The following is a 20,107-nucleotide window of genomic DNA, read 5'->3' as shown; positions in this document are numbered from 1 at the left end:
TTTTTATTTTAATTTTAAAAGAGACGAAAGAAGTCTGTTAGCTTATCTGATGTACAGTGCAAGCGAGCTTTTTCAATCATCTCTCTCTCTCTCTCTCTCTCTCTCTCTCTCTCTCTCTCTCTCTCTCTCTGGGTTACATGTACCTCTATACATTCAAAGTTGAGCCAATATCCTAGATCAAGGCATCTTTGGCAAATTACAGCCAGCTTTATAAGTAAAGGGCTAATAAAATTGAAATGAATCCATAATGAAATACCGGTAATTAAAAAAGAGACATTTTTTAAAAGGCTATTTTTTAAAATTACTAAAACAAGGGATATCAAGACTTTAACAGAAGCTTCCCTAATTTTTTTTAGATACCGGTATTCAATTTTTTTTTTCACTTAAATCCCTGATCCCCAAAAGATTTGGCTCTAAGTGGAGTGAAAATTTTGAAAATGTTGAAATATATATGATTTTATTTGGAAAAATAATTGAATGAATTTATTGAAGAATAATATGATGGCTACAATTTTTTAAGGAATGTAAACGTTTAAAAAAAGGAGGCAGCAACATGTATTTAGATTCCTTAGAACACAACTTTTTAACAAACACCGATTTCTGCATCTAGAATTTCTCAACACATGGTGTATGTTATGACATGTTTACTAATGATTTTTGATTGAATATTTTTGGGGCCTGAGCCTTGTATATAGGTATACAATTGAAAAAATAACCAGTGATGCTTTGTTGGTGCATACATAATGTATGTGTGTTTTGTTGGGAGGGGGTCACTCTCTACAAAAGCGAGATACTGTTTATACTGTCACTTTAGTGTAAGTGATGGCCTCCGTGGACAGACATCCTCCTAAGATTTACACCTCCACCTGATGCCTTTATTACTGAGTGTTGGTCCACTGAGAGTAAGCTTACCCACTGAAATATGGAGTACATGTATATCACTCGTAAAAACGCTGGCCGAGTTTTTTTTTTTGCGAAGCTCCCAATGCGTCTAGACGCCATATAAATCAGCTGCTGACTTGGAGTTCTGTCATATCACCGAGACACGGTGTCAAAGAAGAGGGTGTCAAGAATTGTTATTGAAATAATAATCCACAATCCAATTAGCCTTGTAACAAGGGGGCTGCCCCCCCCCCCCCCCTTTTCTCGCAGCAAACTTTCTATTATTTACACATTAAAAAGTAAACATAAATGGTAAAATTGAATTGAAAGGAATGAATTTAACAGTGAAATTGATATAATATGAAGTTATGACCCCCTCTCCCGGATAAGATTTTTTTTAATTTTGAGAAATTGCCAATTTTGATGTTAAGATATTTTGGAATCAGATGAGTTTGCCCCCCCCCCCCCCAACTTTCAAACCATGCTACGTGTCTGTATATATTTACCCCCTGGAAAGTTAAAATTAAATAATGTTAATGGCTGAAAAATTAATCGAATAATTAAAAGCAGTGCAACTGATTTTAAAGAATGCAAGGCGGTAAAGAGGAATGCAGAGTTTCTAGATGTACATGTAATTGGTTAGTTATTTTTTTTTTTACAAATTATTTTCTGTCCCATGTTAATCGTGTAAGGTCATTACAAGGGTTGGATGCCGTTGTGTGAACCTGTTAATGTGTCCTGAGACATTTTCATCTGGGTGTACTGAAGAATAGTAAGCAGTATACAGTGTCCTCAAAAATGTTACTGGATACATTAACAGGTTCACACAACGTAAATCCATTCCTTGCAATGACTTTCCACGGTTGAATCCGGTGAAGGTTTTTTAGGGGGTGGAGTATAAGGAAAAGGATATCTTTAATCTTTGTTACAAATTGCTTCTCAGACGAAAGAAATTAATTTAAACATGTGATTAAATTGTTCATACATTTTCAAGGGCGAAATAATAAATTATTTTTGCATTCTTTAATGCAGGTATGTAATACAATTATAACAGCGACATTTTTCATCACGCGGGAATACAGAAAAAAATGTTAAGGGGGGTGGGGGGGGGGGTCCGAGAATTATTTTCAATAATTTCTAAAAATACATTATGTACATGTACCATTTATTTGTTTACCTGATACATGTGTAAAGATGGTACTTATTATAGGGAAACACAATTTTAATTGATATTAGAGAATCAGATACAAAATGGGCATTTTTCTCAGTATTCTAATCAAAGTCAAGAAAGTACTGATAGGAAGTTTCAAACTGAGAAGACATCCGATTATAGCTTTCAGTCTCTGTGAAGGATTTTTAAAATTTAAAGTAAATTAGTAAATTAAGAGTGATCTGTAGCACAAGGTATTTCATAATCAATAAAAGAACAACTTTCTGTTTAAGGGTGTATTCTTGTCATCAATTTTTACCCCAAGTGGGTCTCAATAGAGGAACATGTCGTAAAATTCAACTTCTTACAATTTTCAACAAAACTTCTACAATAAATTAAATGAATCATCTTTTACACAATAAACCCGTATTAAATGCATAAGTGACAAAGGAATATGTAAAATTATGTCATTTACGACATACCATAGTCGGCGCGAACATCTCCGAAAGAAGAAAAGGTCGCTTCGTTTCAAAGCGATGTGAACAGCAGTACGAGTCCTCCGAAAATGACAACTGAGAGACGAGGAAAGATGGGGAAAAAATTCAAACACAATAATCGCCAAAAAAATTATTTTAGAACTGCAACTAACGAGCGAAATGAGTCAGAGGAAATTCCAGTAGAGGAAATCGAGATAGTTTACAGCAAAAATGTAAGTCGTCAGTGCTTTTAGACTTAGTATAGTTAAAATGGCAACGTTTATGCTACACTATGCCCATCATATAAATTTTCTTCAAACTCAAGTATTGCATATATATATGATAATCTTATAGATCAAAACAAGCAGGCGATACATGTGTATATGGCGGCCCATGAGGTTACCGAAATGGCTATTTTATGAGAAACACAAAATTTGAATGTTTATATAGTAACTATTTTCATTTTATTTTTATTTCGGCAAGTCTACAATAGAAATAAACCTTGCTAATAAACAGGAGATAATAGCTAGAAAGTTATTCTTCAGTTTTATCATTTTTAATAGTGTCAAGTCAAATGCAGTCAAAGAAATATGAAAGGAGACAGCTTATCTACAAATCAGTATTGATTTATTGAGGTTTTTTTTTTTAAGATGATCCTCTAAATATATTCTAGCCAGTCAATAGTTTAAAATAAATCACTGGTCAATATTTTTTCTGAGAATCTTACATTTAAATTATAATAAAATGTCTATTTTCATGTAGAGCTACATTTGTATATTATATATATTTATAGTAAAGAGATACAACAGAGTCTAAGAAATCAAAGCATTGTGTGTATGTACTATACTTTTTGCAGCACTAATACAATATAAGTCACAATAAATATTAAATGTGGCGAATTAATGATTAACTTGGTACACAAGGGCATGGACATTTAACCTTTAAAATGTCATTTTTTCTGCCTATCTAGTCTAAAGCGGAAAACTAGCAAGTTAACCATAACTTTGCTTATTATGTATTAATTTTTGTTTAACAGGTGGTAATTGCAAGTTATCCAGATAGCTGCAGCATGATGAGAAGATCACTGGCACTGTTTTGTCCAAACAAAATTTCCAATTTCTTCCTCTGCATCTGAAGAGACAGTCCTAACTGTGAAAGGTGGTCAATGTTCCACAGAGGCAAACCTGTTCAATCCAGCAAATTTCCTCTGCTTTAGAGTACTTCGTTGACTTCATTGACAAGGACATTGAGCCATCCTTACTGGGCATAGCATCAAGTCTTACTGGGCATAGCATCAAGTCTTTCTGGGCATAGCATCAAGTCTTACTGGGCATAGCATCAAGTCTTAAGACGGCCATGCTTTAGTCAACACCATGTTAGCAGTTGGAAAGATGGATGCTTTTAAAAAACATGTTGCAGGATTTGTTGATACAAAGCTTCTGTTGAGGTCACAATTCCCAAGGTTGCCATCTTATACCCGACATACTTTAGTTTCATCTTCTTACATTGTAACTATGCTGCTCATGATGCTTTACTGTCATATCCCTTCAAAGACTTGTATGATCAGTCAATTTTGATTCACAGAACAGTTAGAAGGCATCATTCTCTCTGCTAAGTGCAACTTTTTCACATGAACATTTGTCAATGAAGAGAATCACTTAGTGTATGGATAGAAAAATAGCTGTCAGTGACTTGAACTATGCAGTTCTAATAGCATTTAGTAGAGGAAGAGGGCACACAACAAGTTTTGTCAAAAGAGTTTGGAAGTGGACCAAGAGTAACAAAGTCATCAAAGATCAGTACATTCGCTTGCTGAACATTTTGGATATACTTTTACAAGTGATAGTTAAAGCCCATTATATCAGAAGTGATAGTTAAAGTTCATTATATCAGAAGTGTATATACTGCCTTTGATTTTCATTATACCTGAACTAGTTAATAGTTCCAGAACATGTATGTACTGTTTGATGTAACACAACACAACACCCCCCCCCCCCTCCAAAGATAAAGATAAATTGATAAATTCTACTGATAGTATATTTTGAATCACTCATCGCTATAAAGTGTTCAATTTATGTCTATATTCTAGCTACCTGAATGGAATGGTTTTGTCATTTAGGGAATTTTCATAAAACAAATGTTTTTCAACTGATCAGATGAAGTAACGTGCAACTTCTTATATCAATAGACAAGACAGTATTGTAATGCAACCATATATTGATGTGTGTTTATTTACAATATAATCTAACAGTTTATTAGAATATATCATACATGTAATTGTATGTATATGAACTATCAATATATGCTCTGACCTAGAATGCATATACTGGTTAAAACTTATTGATCAGACATCAATCCATTTTGAAGTTGCCGTTTTTTCATTCCATGTCATTGCTTGAATTCATTGAGAAAACACTGTCATTCAAAATCTATGCATCTAGCTGCTATTTTTTTCAAAGAAAAATACCAATGAATTTTTAATTTCATAATTATTACATTATTTTAAAAACTTTGATGAATTAGAACATATAATTAGCAAGAAATACCTTATCTCATTCCATGCTATTCACACCAAGGTCAAGGTCACACCCAGAAGATGGTTTATAAGCACTATTTTAATGATTATTTTAAAGTTTATTTTGTTGTATGTCTACTATATATTCTTTAAATACTTAACTTTACATAATTACATTTGTTATTGAAGATAAATTCACCAGTTTTAAAATTTTGGCGAATAAAAGTCTATGTTTTGCTGCAAAAATGGCTTATTTTGTTACCATAAAATGCTTCAATGGAAATAGGGGGTGGGGATGTAACCAACAATATTTTTTTCTTATATGCACACTAACCCCCACTTTTTATGCCTTCAGTTGGAACCATAATATGTAAAGAAAGTATACAAATACTTTCATAAAAAGTTAAATTCTAGAAACCTGTCTAACTTAGGTTTATTTACCATATTTGCAATGAAAAACATGCTCCAATTTTACTTGGGGAACACACATTTTTGGGCATAACTTATCAAAAAAAGTTATTTCACAGTTTTAAATTTGTCCAAAAATAAACTCCGAGATGTTTTTAAGTAAGCAAAACTGAAAATGTCTGAAATCTGCTTTTATTTTCTAAATTAGAGGGAATTTCTGGTCAAATTGCTATTTATATGAGAATTTCAATACACCATTTTTGGCCCATGTTCTGGGGGTCGGATCTCTCTTAAATGAAAACGAACATACACTTTTCTTGTTTTCAATTTATTCCTTAGGAATAGTACTTTTAAAAAATCATAAGCATCTAAAAAGTTTGATGTAGGTTTTTTTTCGTGAATGAGCAGAATACACCCTTAAATGTACAGAATTGTATCATTGACAAGTTATTTTTTTTTATCTCAGATGTTCTTATGCCAACAGAAAAAAATACACCAGCGGACAAGAACTCTTATATAACGCATAAAATGATTGAATAATTAAAAACAATTTGATTTATTGTAAAACTGACTTTTATGAATATATAGCAAAATAAACGCCGATAATTTCAAAGCAATGTAATCGATTTAAAAAATGGCAAGGAACTTAATTGTATTGTACGAGGCGGTAAACAGGAATGCAGAATCGGCGTGGCCTTGGAATGTAGGCAGTTGGAGCAAGTGTTAGGGAATAAAAGTAAATATTTATGTTGACATTCTTGTTCTAGACAGAAAGGTGCGCATCCAGCCGTAGAAGTTTAACTGGTGAGCGGGCTTCTTTTCCAGGAGCGTTTGAGAAATGAAGGTGAAAGTTTTATGGGGAACAGCTTTGTCATCTAATTCATATCTAACCTTCGCCACGCATAATAGCTGCTATATTTAGACATCAAAAACAAGGTTCCCTCTCTCTCTGGTTAAACATACTTTATATATCCTTGTATAAAAGTTTCAAGAAACAATTGGCATAATAAATTACAGGCATACAAAGGCAGTATAACAAATCTAGGTAACTAATAGAAACGTCATCATCACATTTCAACTTGTCATTTCTTGCCGTAAGATTTTCAGTTTCTTTGCATTAACTGAAGATGTATACTTGTACATCTATTGCCTTAATTTTGATGATTGTAAAGGATCTATTTCGTTTGTTTAAAAATACGAGAAATTGGCAAAATGGAAATGTCTGATATTGTGACATGAGGGAGTTTTTTTTAAAAAGTGCAAGAAATTAGTAAGTTGATAACGAGAATGTGGGATAATGAAATTAAGCAAAAATGAAATTAAACCAAAGACTTTCATAGTATCTTTTTTCGTGTGTTGGATATACATTTTAAGAAGAGAAAATAATTATGTACATGCTAAATTGTTTGTGAGTTTTAAAATTTTCTCGTTGCACAACTTATTGCTCTTCTGTAGATCTAACGCAGAATATTAAAGTTTTTACCCATCCAATCACAATCTCTGTTTAGCACACGTGATAGAATTTAAAGCGCTTCTATCCCTCTCACGCGAGTTCAATAAATTAAACTAAACAGAAAACTCTTTTTTCGTGAGCTTCTCTAACTAAAATAACAATATGTTCATTCTCCATGCGTGATCACTTCTTTTTACCAAATACTTCGGATATACTGAAGCCTTTACGATGAGCATTACTAAATTCTTTGTATTGTATCGTGTTTTCGATTGGCTGGCGTCTAGAATTCTGCGCTTGCGCACTGAAGCCAAACCCTTCTGTTGCAGTGGGGTTTGTTACTCCATCACCGTAGAATGAATTCTGGTAATTGTAATCCGGGGAATTCTGTTGAGCGTTGGGCTGATAGTAATCAACCTGCTGTTGTTGTTGTTGTTGGTGTTGACGCGGACGTTGTTGAAAACTGTCATAGTAAGGCGCCGTCGATATTACACTTGGAACCGTTGTTGTGATTGGCTGCGGTTGATAGGACGGCATTGTGGGATAGGGTTGTTGATAATGGGGTCGAGTGTTGTAAGCCTCTGTCACTATCGGTGGATGCTGATAAACCGGCGGAGTTGCTATTCTCTCGTGACGGAATCCTATTTTATTATCGAAATGATGGATTTTCGGAGGCACCTGTGTGGGGTAGTTATTGTTATCGGGAATGAGTTTCGGGGGAACTTGAGTTGGATAATCTGTTGTTAATTTTGGTTTAGAGTTCATTCCCCTACCATTTAAATTAGAATTCTTCCCAATATTCTGTGTGGGCACATTATTTGGCTTGAGATTTTGTATCTCAAAGATTCCATGTTTTCTTACAGTATTGGGATGACTTCTTTCCGACGTTGACTGAGGTCTCTGAGCTGGTTTTGGAGGTTTTTGAATCCGGGGTTGCACCACTTGATTCAAATGCGTTTCACCTCGCCGTGCATTTCCTGTGTTTTGATGACCGAAATTTTGGTGAAATCCACCCTCGTTCTGAGGTTGGTCCTGAGGGAGAGTGGGAGGTAGACGGATCCCCGGACCAGCGTTTGATGATTGTCGAATCTCTTGCTGTCCTTGCGGTGGCGTCGGTGGAAGACGTCGGTTCTGGAATCCCTGTCTTTCTCTTTCCATTTGTTGCCTCTGAAGTCGCTCTCGTTCTTGTCTTTCTTGTTGTTGTCTGTTATTTTGTTGCTGCTGTTGCGAATTTTGTGGTGGAGTCGGAGGCAATCTATTTTGTTGTTGTTGTTGCGAATTGTGTGGTGCAGTCGGAGGCAATCTATTTTGTTGTTGTTGTCGATGCACATTTTGTGGCGGAGTTGGTGGCAGTCTCTTTTGTTGTTGCTGCTGTAAATTTTGTGCTTGATTCGGGGGCAATGTCTTTCGTGGTGTTTGTCCAACACTGCCTGCAGGAGAAGGTTTGGAGACCACTGATTTTTTTTTATTTACGGTAACAGAAACTTTATCGATGTTGGTTTGCCCAGACTGAGATTTATCAACCTTCGTCACAGAGATGTTTGCAAGAACCTCTGTCGTTGAATTTAAAGCATTTGTATTTGAAGAAACAGGAGCACTAGTGTTTGCGTTCATTGTGGTATTAGAGACAGGCGTAGTCGTGTTGGTTTGTGGTGCTACTGTGATTGGATTGGGTGAAGTTGGTGCAGCGGTCGTAGTTGTGGTAGATGGTTCATGAACGAGAAGTTTCACCAGATTCATCAGTTTCGCGAGTGTTTTTGCAGAATGTCGCACAGGAGATGGTGTGGTTATCGGCATCGGCGGAGTGGTGGTGAGCTGAATCATGTCAAATATTCGGAAATCATACAGACTCTGAGTTGTTGTAGGTTTAGGTGACGTGAAAGAATCATGTAGGACTTTAGCAATTTTGGACGCCACGGTTTTCACGGGTTTCGTCGTTTTGGCAGACGAATGTCGAATCATGTCTACAAGGTTAATGATACCTTGCGCAACTGACATAGGAATATTACCTACCGAATCATGGAAACCTTGGTAAAACCTAGGCGCAGAGTTCTTGATGGACATAAACACGTCATAAGGAATGTTCGGCATCCAGTACTGAATTCCATGAAGTACATTAGAGGGAATTCTTGAAAGCGAAAACTGCAGGTGGTGCATTAATTCGTAAGCTTGGTGAGACACAGCGTCAAATAAAGACGGATCCCGGAAGTGCTTCATGTCCATCACGTTTGTTCCAAGTCCGATCGTTGTGTCAATGTATCCGGGCTGAGAAGCAGTAAAGAACATTTCCTCAGGTTCCTCTGGCGGTGGTGCTGGTCTATTGTAGCTTGCCTGAACATTGTGTTGGGCGGCTCCTCCACTTGCAGAGACACCGTGGACCAAATAATCCAAAGGATGGTGAATATTCATTCCGTTTCTGTCGGCGGGACTGTCCAATGATTGTCCATTCACTTCTATTTCCTCTGGAATGTCCGTAGTGTTAAGACGATCTGTCCTGTCCATTTTATGCAATGATTCGTTCTTTCGGGTTCCATATCCCATTCCGAAAGCTGTTGCAGGTGTGACTGGACGAGTTCCCATGTTATTGTGACCGTGTACACCGTGTACATAACTGTCCAGTGGATGAGGAGTACCAACTCCGTTTCGATCAGCAGGGCTATCTAGAGACATTCCGTTAATTTCAATCTCCTCAGGAATATCAGTCGTGTTCAGCCTATCGGTTCTATCCATACTTCGCAAAGTGGCGTTCTTGGAATTTCTATACTGAGGCAAAACTTCAGGATCATACGTTGGTTTAACGACGTAAGATTTGTTAGCGACTATCCTAACAGCAGCCGGAGACGAGTTTTTGACAGTTCTGCTTACTGACGGTGAGAGAGTGACCCCGACGGCTGACCTATTGAACGGGCTCACGGTATTAGCGGCGCGAAGGCTGATCACTTTAACTCCCCCCGGCGACCGAGAACCGTGAACCACACGCCTGATTCCATCGTTTGATTTATTGACAGCTGTGCCCTCTCGCCAGTTAAATGCAACAGCGGCTGGTTGTATGTTTGTATTGCTGGGAATAGCGAAAGAGTTGGACGGGGTAGTCTGATTAGCAGTAGGAGGGAGACTTGTTGTGTTCACACCATGACTGTTTAGAACTTGTTCAATCAATAACTGTTGAAGCAATTGATTCTGCATCTCAATCTGGGCATTGTGTTCTACTAATTGTTTGGCCTGGGATGTTAGGTTTGATATTTTCGCGCTTGGTCCTGATTTGCTGGCAAAAAGTCCAAACGAAAACGGAACCCTTGTCGGTGTCTGTGGGTTTTGGGCTCTTCGGACTCCATTTCCTAAGTTTGTTTCGAACGCTGACATTTGAACCTGTCCGCTTGGTATTGCTTGCTGTTGTGATCTTCCAGGTGGAACAGTCTGACCTGTTGGAAACAATTGGAAAGACTGCTGCACAGGCACCAGCTGTCCGTTGATGACCTGGTATGTGTTTTGACTGGACGGTTGGAGATTGAATATTTGTCCTTGAGCATTCACAAATTGTCCTGGTGTTTGGGATGCAGATAAACCAAGGTTCTGTTGCCCGTTCATTGTCTGGGATTGGCTCGGAGAAGGATTGAAGGACATCTGTATTACAGACTGTGGTGACTGGAAAGGTCTTCCAGCGCCGTTGATAATTGTTTGTCCGTTAGTTTGAATAGCTTGTGTCATTACTGGTGCCGGTGTCGGTAAAACAGGTCTTTTGACATTCGTACTCTGCTGATTTCCAATCAATTGGAATGTGTTGGTGTTTGTCATAGGGACCTGCATCGGCTGAGCAATAGTTCCACTGGACTGAATGGCTTGCTGTTGCATCAACATATTTTGATTACCATTAAGTTGGAATGGTTGTTGATTTTGCTGAAAGGGTGAAATGACCTGCTGACCAAGGAATGATTGAATTTGTTGAGGAGCTTGTTGCACAACAACGTTTGGTGAGATTTGCGGTTGCGGTATCATACTTTGAACTGGTGCTTGTGGTGGCGTTAAACGGAATGAATTCACTTGATTGTTTACCAGTTGCTGTTGCTGATGCAGCTGTTGCAATTGTTGAATATGTTGTTGTTGCTGCTGTAACTGTTGATGATGGTGTTGCTGATGATGCTGAATTTGCTGATGTTGCTGTTGGAGTGAAAATGTAGGTGGCTGTTGATGGACAACATTTTGTTGCGGAAACCCAAATGAAGGTTGTGGCACCATCTGTGGTTGGTGTACAACTGGTTGGGGAATTGGATTGACATTCACAGTATTCATTGAATTTGGTTGTGCTTGCGGGAAACCAGAGTTAAAGAGACCGGGGTTACCCTGCACATTTTGAACGACAACATTATCTGGTGGTAATTGGTTGGAAGCCAAAAATTGTGATGATGGACGATTTGGTGGCTGTGATGGTGGTTGCCATTGGTCTGCCATTGTTCCCTGACCTCTGACATTTGAACCCACTGAAATATCATTAGAAGACTGAGAGTTTGATCGTGAGGATGTTGAAGAAGGGGATGGATTGGAAGGGGGAGAGTTGCGTCTTCTATTGAATAAACTTCCAAGTTGACTAATGGTGTCCATGACTGATCCGGAACTGGATCGAGAAGAACTTCGCGACCTTGACCTTGATGTCGACGAACTTGATCGTTGTGAATTTCCCTCGGGATCTTGAATATGAACACCGAGCCCGAGTCCAATATTTGGAATTCTTTCCTTTAGTTTATTGATAAATTGATTGATTGACGAAGGGAATAGGTCAAGGTTCCCTCGGTTGTTGAGCTGTTTATTTGCATCCGCGTTCTCCATTGGTCGAACGCGTCCATTGGTATCACTTCCGGGACGCAGGCGCCCTCTAGAGGACACTCTGTTGCTGATGTTGCGTACATTGAGTGTTCTTCTACTGTCACGTGATGACGATCTTGATCTTTGACCCTGCAAAAAATATTATCGTTGTAGAATTCCGTATTATGATTCATTCTAGTGTTCATTATTTTGAGAATCATTTTTAAGGATTATGTAAATTTTACATCAAGGATACATTGTTACTTTAATTAGAACTTACGGCTTCAAATAAATTTAACTTTTATTTTTAGATACATATGTTATAGATTGTATTATTTCGTAAAACACCTTTTTTATATTTTAGCTTTGAAATTTGGAACTTTTCCTGTGTCTTTATACAAAATTCTTCTTTTAAGGGAGATGAATAAACCGGTAAAAGACGGTATTAAGTCTAACAATAGCCATTCCGTTCACCCCCTTTAAACTTATGTAGTTAAATGCATTTATTATATGATATAAAGAAGACAAAACTATGAATCTAATCAAAAATGTTAGAAATTAGCATTAAGAAATTATTGAATTACACCAGATGAGAATTAAAAATTTAACCTTTGAAAATAGGGAAATATTCACCCGTTTTATTTTCGCACCTTTCTCCCCTTTCATCAGGCAAATTCAACCCATTTTTAAATAACCGTGTTAATTAGAATAGGAATAAGGAATCATTCTTTGAGTATTATGAGGTGATAATTTTGGTCGGGGCGTGATCAAATCCAATTTATGATAGATCTGATCACGCCTCGACCGAAATTATCACCTCATAATATTCAAAGAATGATTCCTTATTACTTATATTTATATAATTTAAGCCATCGTACGATTAAACATTTAAATATAAATAAACAAACCCCGCTGGCGCCTCAATTTGGCGTCATTTGTATTTTGGGTTATATAGTACAAAATCGATACGTAGTGTTATCACAGGCAAAGACACTGGAAAATGTAAATATACAGAGTATATATTTCTAACTGTGTATGGAAAAATTCAAAACGGGCCGACACCTTTTGAAAATAAAGAAATGCGGAAAAATCCAAGGATCAGAAAACATATAACCCTTTCTACAGTACCTCACACTTTATACACCAGAATAGAAATCTCTAATAAGTTAATATCTTCTTTAAATGGTTCATAAATTCGCCAGCTTTTGTCATATTGTCGTGCGATAAAACATGTATCTATATACGCTTTGATCCTTTATATATTCTGAAATTTGTTTTGACAAGTTGATAAAATATACGTCCAGTTTATGAGTGCTTGTCGAGATTTTTAAGTCTAGTGATCAAATCTAAAGTCCGAAGGGCTTTATGATAATTTTTTCTCGCCCGATCATATTTGGTCACCTCACAATATTCAAAGATTAATTCTTCTTAATTATATTAACATAATTTTCAGCAATTTTTCGATTGAATATGAAAATAGTCATTGATGAAATGTATTGAACTATACATTACAAAATCGATTCGTAGTTTTATCTCGGACAAAGACACTGGGAAAAATAAATATAATATATCTATTTGATCATAAGATTTTAAACGATTGGACAATTATAAAGCAGCGAGAATACACCGCGCAACATTCCGAACCGCGTGACGCAGAAAACCGCACTCGTTATTTGGTGTCCATAATAACCAGAAATTGCTCTATATATCGAGCTGACCCACTAACTGTGACCACAGTATTAGTTATCCTCATAAATGTAATCACTCTTACTTTGGGGGCAGCGGATGCGGTGGTGCTTTAAGCGGTCGCACGCACGCACGCGCACTCCAAATTTGTGGTCAGTCAGGAAAAAAAAAAGAAATCAGAAGAGACAAGAAAATAACGTGTTTGGGTGGTCAACAACGTAGATCTACTTTACATTTACAGATATGATTTTTCTTAAATCTAAAAAAGCTTAAATCTACTTTTTACTGAAGAAAAAAGTTTCATATATATTAAAAATAGATGGTCAAACGTTCTTCAATTTTTAGTTAAAAAAAAAAAAATAATAATGCATTTAAAAATATCGAATTCTCGGTATTTCATAAGAAAAAAACAAGTAAAGAAATCACTTGTGAACTTCTTTGTGTCATATAAGTTATAAACTTCTATAAATTTGCGCCATGGAGCAAAATTATTTCTGGTTCTCTCAAATTTTAAAGCTAAATAGCTTATGTTTTATTGTATAGGGATGAAGTTAACAACCGCAACATGTAGTACATGTAGAAGTTTGAAGGTCCAAGGCGTGGGTTGTGCGTGTGTGTGTGTGTGTGTGGGGGGGGGGGGGTTAGGATACGTTGTAGAATGATGTGGAACGGCTCCATTAATTATACCTGTACGTTTCTCTTATAATGCAATGTAATCATTGTTGTCACTAAAGATTGAGTCATAATAAATCATCAGAGCTTTTTGCAGTGAGTGGGATTTAATTGGAATGTTGCAATAAGGAAGCTATTTGGGACAATAACAGTTTCTATAGTCATCAATAATGCTTATCACTCAAGGAAATTAATCGTGAAGCATATAAATAAGTTTATATTGACATTTAACGTAATATCAACAGTTTAAATTTGTCTTAATTTTCATGTTCAATATCCCCTTCCCCCTTACACACATGGAAAAAAATTGAAATTTTATAAATTAAAAAAATAATATGTAAAAAAGAAAGGAATTAGCAGAGAGAGAGAGAGAGAGAGAGAGAGAGAGAGAGAGAGAGAGAGAGAATAAAGGAATCGTTTTATTCATGTAAATCAATATATAATATACTTTTGCTTTTCTTTTTTAGTCTTCCATATCACAGGCATTCGATAGATGGGCATTACGTTTTTCAGTCTAAAACTTTAAGTATGTAATAATTATGGAATTCAAATATAACATTTTACTTTGAAAGCATCTTTGTATGTTTTGCAGTGCATTGTAATGCGTTTTGTAAAAACTGCATGAGGGTCAACCACCCTTTGTGGCTGTAAAAAGAAACCAATATTTCCGGAACATTTGGTCCTCGATTCGTAATGCATAACAAAAATATTTTTATTGTCGAAAAACATATTAAAATGTTTTTAGAGGAAACATCGGTTGTCTCGGTTCAAGTTTTTTGTGTTTTATGATAGAGTGGAAAAAGTACCATGGTGCAATTCTTCAATTAAAAGCAGGCTTGGCAAACCGCGCTATATTTTGACGAAAATAGATTTGCAAATATTGCCATAATATATACATGTATATATAATATGACCATGTTGATTTACATTTATTTGTGACCACTCAGTGTTTCTAGCGTGTTGGTCAGTATTCTTTTCACGGAATGCAGTGCTGCGCACACTAGTGACATTTGTACCATTGCGTCGATTAGTCGTAACACCCAATAAATCACGACATCGTCAAGATTTATGGCAAGCATCGTCGGGCGGGCTAAATAACGAAAAGAGGTGATCAGTGCAAGTAATTTGTGTGTATCGCTTTATACCTTTATGTGTATACTTATAGCATAATATAATATGAAAACCAACAAATATGCCTAAAACAAGAAAAGAAATATTGAAGGACAATGAAAGGTATATAAGTACTTTAAATTAGTTGATAAATAAATAAAATAAACTCATTATAAATAAATATGCACTACTTAATTATCAAATTTAAAACATTTCATATTCAAAGATGTGAAAATACATGTAGAAAAATAAATTAAGAAACAAATAAATATCAAATAAATAAATGAATTAAAAAATAAATGAATAGATGGATAAATAAATAAATAGATTAATAATTAAATATTTGATAAGCAAAATGGTATGAAAACTAAGGCCACATTTCCTTGTTTTGTTGAAGATATTTTGGTGTACGCATTTTTTTAAAAATCCATTTAATCAAGCACTGAATATTGTCGGTCCAAAATTAAATACTGCGCGTTAACGTTTGGCGATATCAAAAAACAAGCATTCAGTCGTTATATCTATATTTATTTTGATGTTAATTTGTATATGAAATATTTGTGTATCGACGCTTTAAAGCCATTTTATACACTCTTTGTCATAGATATGATTAATAAATGGAACAGCCATAAAATATGTTATTTAGTACGCTGTTGCGGCTAAAAATATACAGCCAGAAACTTTACCGGGAAACACTTTTTTGAAACCGAATAGATATGATATAACTTGATTTTAAAAAGTACATAACAAATTTCATCGTACAATAATAAATCTATTTAAAACGCCTGTTAATACTTGTTCTCATACGCCGTGATCAGTTTGACGTGTGTTATTGAAAATTTGAGCGTCACAGATTTCTAATGCAAACATAGTGAGACTAGAATTATGACGACTTGCAATCATCTGTAAAAATAGTTGAAATCGGCCGAATAGAGTTTGAGGAATTGTGTGCACAAATTTGTGAGAAAATAGTAAGAAGAAACAGTTCGAAAACAATAAGGTCTTCCGTTGGAAACTGAAAACTTTGAATATACACCGAATGTAAATATTTCTATTTATTTTGATCACGTATTCCTGGCAATAATATAATACTCCGTTTGATTACTGCTCTATTTAATAATTTAAAATAAAAATAAACTGTGGACCAAAATAGCTGATTGTGGGAGGCTCGTTTGACCCCCACCCCACCCCTTCCCCGTCACACTGAACTTTTATACAATATACGTAAGTTTTCTCCCGTGTACAAAGTCACTTTATAAAGAAATCATTTATCTTACACAATGCATATAAAACAAAAAGCGACAGTATTATTAGATATTTGACAGGGTTATAATTAATGAGTAACAGTTATTGAGTTTTTTGTCCACGAAGATCCCCTGACTAATCACATGGTGTTCTGCTTTATATGGTAAAGCCGGGCTTCTGTTTTTGACCATGGACCTATAGAAGTAAGCACCTCTTAATATGTGAGCGTAAATATAAAGAGGGGAGGTATTTTAAACTACATGCACATCAAACGAAAGTGCACTTTTTCTCGGTTTACATTAACATGTAATACTGGTTAACGGTGTATTGCGGGTAATTAACACCAGGAAGTGATAATCTGACCGACCAATCTGTAACAAATAAAAAATATTAACACGACCGAGTTATGCGCGCGCAGTATTGTCTAATGACTTGTGTGTTGTGTATGAGTAAGGATTTTTTTTTACCCCATCCACGAATCTAAAGGAAAGGTTAGGGGTCCGGAACCCCTCCCCCTGAAAAAATTAAGTTTATTAAATTTACAGTTAATTTACCAAAAATGGCCTCAGAATCCCCCCCCCCCCCTGCCAAACACAACTGTCCCTCGGATCCCTGTGGGAAATTCTTCTGGATTCGCGCAGATAACCCCCCCCCCCCCCCTTTCCCATCACTGACTGTTATGGCTATAAACAATGTCTCCGTTCTCTTTCCTGCATTATCAGAGTTTAACTAACGTTCTCTGATACAATTTTTATTTTGCCCGTGCTTTTTTTCTAAAAAAAAATAAATATTATCAAAGCAAAAAAAAATATATATATAAAAGGAACCCCCTCCCCATTTTTATTATGTTTTGTGTGTGTGTTGAACATCGATTATTAACAAGTGCTAAATACAGTATAGTATTTACAATATATAAATATAAAATTTGAAATCTACAATTTATAGGGTAAAAAAAAATAAATGTATATGTATGCTTTTATAAAACATCTTTCACTTATCTTTAACCATATATCAAAACTTGAAAAAAATCAGATGCTTGGCCCAGATGTTCATACTGCAGGTATGAGTTCAATACAGAGCGCTCAATATATGCATTATTGTTATGGCTACTGATCTTTCTAGCATAATGAATACTAGCAGCGTACAGCCATGACCATGCGGAATCAGTATAAAAGACATCAACGTGTCGCCTTTCATTATTGTGTACGGCTAGGATTACTTATAAAAAGATAAAACAGCAATAGGAGGTGATAGAATGCAGATAAAATCTTTACTTTTACATGGACCTTGTGTGTTGTTTAGGAATATGAAGTACGCACGAGAATGTGCGTTTAGCGTGTAGAATTCCACGTGCATGACAAAAAATTGTTGATGAAAAATTATGCATCTGTATATCTTGATTCTGGGATACGTAACGCTTTATCATTAACGAACAAGGCCTTAACGGTTATCCCTGTCTAATACCACAATGAAAAATTAATACAATTTTATTTCAGACGTTTCCAGAGAAAATTACAAGTACGTGTTGATATGTCAAGTTGACTATTCTTACGATGCAAGTATTGTTCATTACATAATTGATTGATCGTCTGCGTCGAGAAATACATTGCGCTACAATGATAAAAATTTATCATTCCAGACAAGTTGAACATTCATGCTTTACTAAATGTACAAATTATGTTAAGTCTGCAAAATGAAAGAGGAGTTTCAAATATTGCAATGTTTTGAAACTGAGTTTGAATATGAAGGCTGTTGTGTTTGCATATTTCGGTGGGTTGACATGCTACATCTTGAGCTAAAAATATGTATATTAAGGTATTTGCCACTCATGTCACGGCGAGTGTCTATCTATGGTGAACATTATTGTGGTAAAATCTCCTGGTCCAGCTTTCAAGGTAAACATTTCTCGTCAAACCGTCGGTTTAAGGGCAGTATCCATACTTAAGATACATTTACATTAAAAGCCTTTCTAGGGGCTATAAAACGTTACAGAGGGCCAGAATTGTCTCCCCTCTGACAAATTTATTAAGGGACATGAATTAAAGTCTAAAAGCTTGTGTCAGAAACAATGTATGCCGGTCATTAATCAAGAGAGAAGAATCCTTCAAGGTAGTCGATGAACTCGCAAAACAAAAACAACAACTGTTTCTTTTGAACTTTAATTACAGGTCGAGATTAAAGAGTTTTGTAAAATATTTGAATTAACGGGTACATCATGCTAAACAGACTTTACTTTGAAAGTTTGCAAACATCGACATTGTTTATTATTGGGTTGACAACACGAAGACATGGAAAATTTCCGCTCCGTGAAAATCACTTCGACAAAAGTTAGAAAAATCAAATAGAAATTCGTCTTTGTTTTAACTTCTTATATCGGCCGTACAATGCTTTTGATAAGGGGAAAGAAAACAAAGAGGCGCGTTCGAATGAACATTTTAGTTTAAAAAGCAAAATTGTCATCAGTAGAGAATTAAATTACAGAAAATGCATTGATCTTTAGTTATTAATATTTGAAAAATAGAACGAAAATAAAAGACTACATTGTATATATATAGACGTATATAAACTTGTTTGTTCCTGGTTCCTGTTTCCATTACACTTTGCTTGGTATTTTGATTTTCATAAATAAATTGATGTGCAAACACATTCATTCATTAGATTGTAAGTCAAAGAGTTCTATTTTGAAATTGCCCCATATATCGCTTCAGGCATCAATATACATGTATAACGGTAATAGGTTAACATTAAAAAATAATGTAAGAGGATTCTGCAAAGCGAATCCCAGAAAAGATTCTGGATGATATAATTTGTTGAAAACTTTGTTTAATTAAAGCATGTAAGAGGTGCTATGATAATTTCCTTATGGATTAGAGCCGTCCGAGTTTTTCTTTTATAAACCCAGTAAAAATATACATTTTCATTCGGGTGACAGTTGGGCACTCACTAAAGATAAATCCTGGATTGTTTCCGTATATTGATTTCAAGTGTATGTATTGTAGTATGAAACAGAGGATAATTCATTTACCCCCTAATTGTACCCCTTATACCCACCTGTCTTGTCCGGGAGCTAGGCTCCCCTCGCTGATTAGTTCGTCTAGATGCAGATGCTCTCTGTTGTGTTGCAGCACGTGCATTTTGTTGCACAGAAAATCTCCTGCTACTAGATGCAGCACGAGATGGTGCTTGTTGCTGAGGAGAGCCACGCCTGCGCTGTGGCGTCGTTCGAACTTCCGGTCTTATATTTCTTCCTCTGGTTGGATTCGCGTTTCTTGAGCCTGGTTGTGGCACATGGTTGCCGTGCACGGATTGAGGTATACATAAAATAGCCAGCACTACAATCACAGCACACAAAGTAAAAGTAACACAGTAATTCCTTGGAAAACACTCAACTCCAAAATTCTTGGCCATCTGTGTTGAAAAAAATGAGCGCTTTTTGTCGTTTGAAAAATAAAAATTATTAGAAAAAGTGGGAAAATATGATCACAAAAATACAGAAGTTTGCAGAAATGGACTCTTTTACATGGCAGTCAATGTCCTGCTACAATCCGGATTAATCCGAAGAAATTCCGGGTATCAGTAATTCCGCCATGTCGGCTTTTCCTGGAGCCGAAAAAGAAAAAAGTGTTCAGTCGATCCAGATCCTGCAGACCGTCTCCATGTCCTCTCAGCGCGGGGCTGTTGGTCAGAGTGATTGATTGCAAAAATATCATTTA

At 35.9% G+C, this 20,107-nt stretch overlaps 2 protein-coding genes across 2 annotated transcripts in view; both read right to left on the bottom strand.

Moving 5' to 3' along the window:
- Positions 1–20,107, bottom strand: part of LOC128170467 (complement C1q-like protein 4) — a 290,459-nt gene that overhangs the window by 163,106 nt on the left and 107,246 nt on the right. The gene's annotated exons all lie outside the window — the stretch shown is intronic.
- LOC128170453 (uncharacterized) lies at positions 6,380–20,087 on the bottom strand. Its single transcript, XM_052836222.1, has 2 exons — positions 19,446–20,087; positions 6,380–11,831 (listed from the first exon to the last, which is right to left on the bottom strand). The coding sequence occupies exons 1-2, from the start codon at positions 19,800–19,802 to the stop codon at positions 7,068–7,070; spliced, it is 5,121 nt and encodes a 1,706-aa protein (XP_052692182.1). The 5' UTR covers positions 19,803–20,087; the 3' UTR covers positions 6,380–7,067.

This window comes from Crassostrea angulata, chromosome 2 (assembly GCF_025612915.1).
Source record: "Crassostrea angulata isolate pt1a10 chromosome 2, ASM2561291v2, whole genome shotgun sequence".
Lineage (NCBI taxonomy): Eukaryota > Metazoa > Mollusca > Bivalvia > Ostreida > Ostreidae > Magallana > Magallana angulata.
This window is presented reverse-complemented; position numbering and strand designations above follow the sequence as displayed.

Bases quoted from the DNA above. Each gene is read 5' to 3' on its own strand.
- LOC128170453 (XM_052836222.1), bottom strand. From the start codon at position 19,802: ATGGCCAAGAATTTTGGAGTTGAGTGTTTTCCAAGGAATTACTGTGTT. The intron at 11,832-19,445 runs GTGGGTATAAGG...TATTTTTTGCAG, and splicing joins CTAGCTCCCGGACAAGACAG to GGTCAAAGATCAAGATCGTC.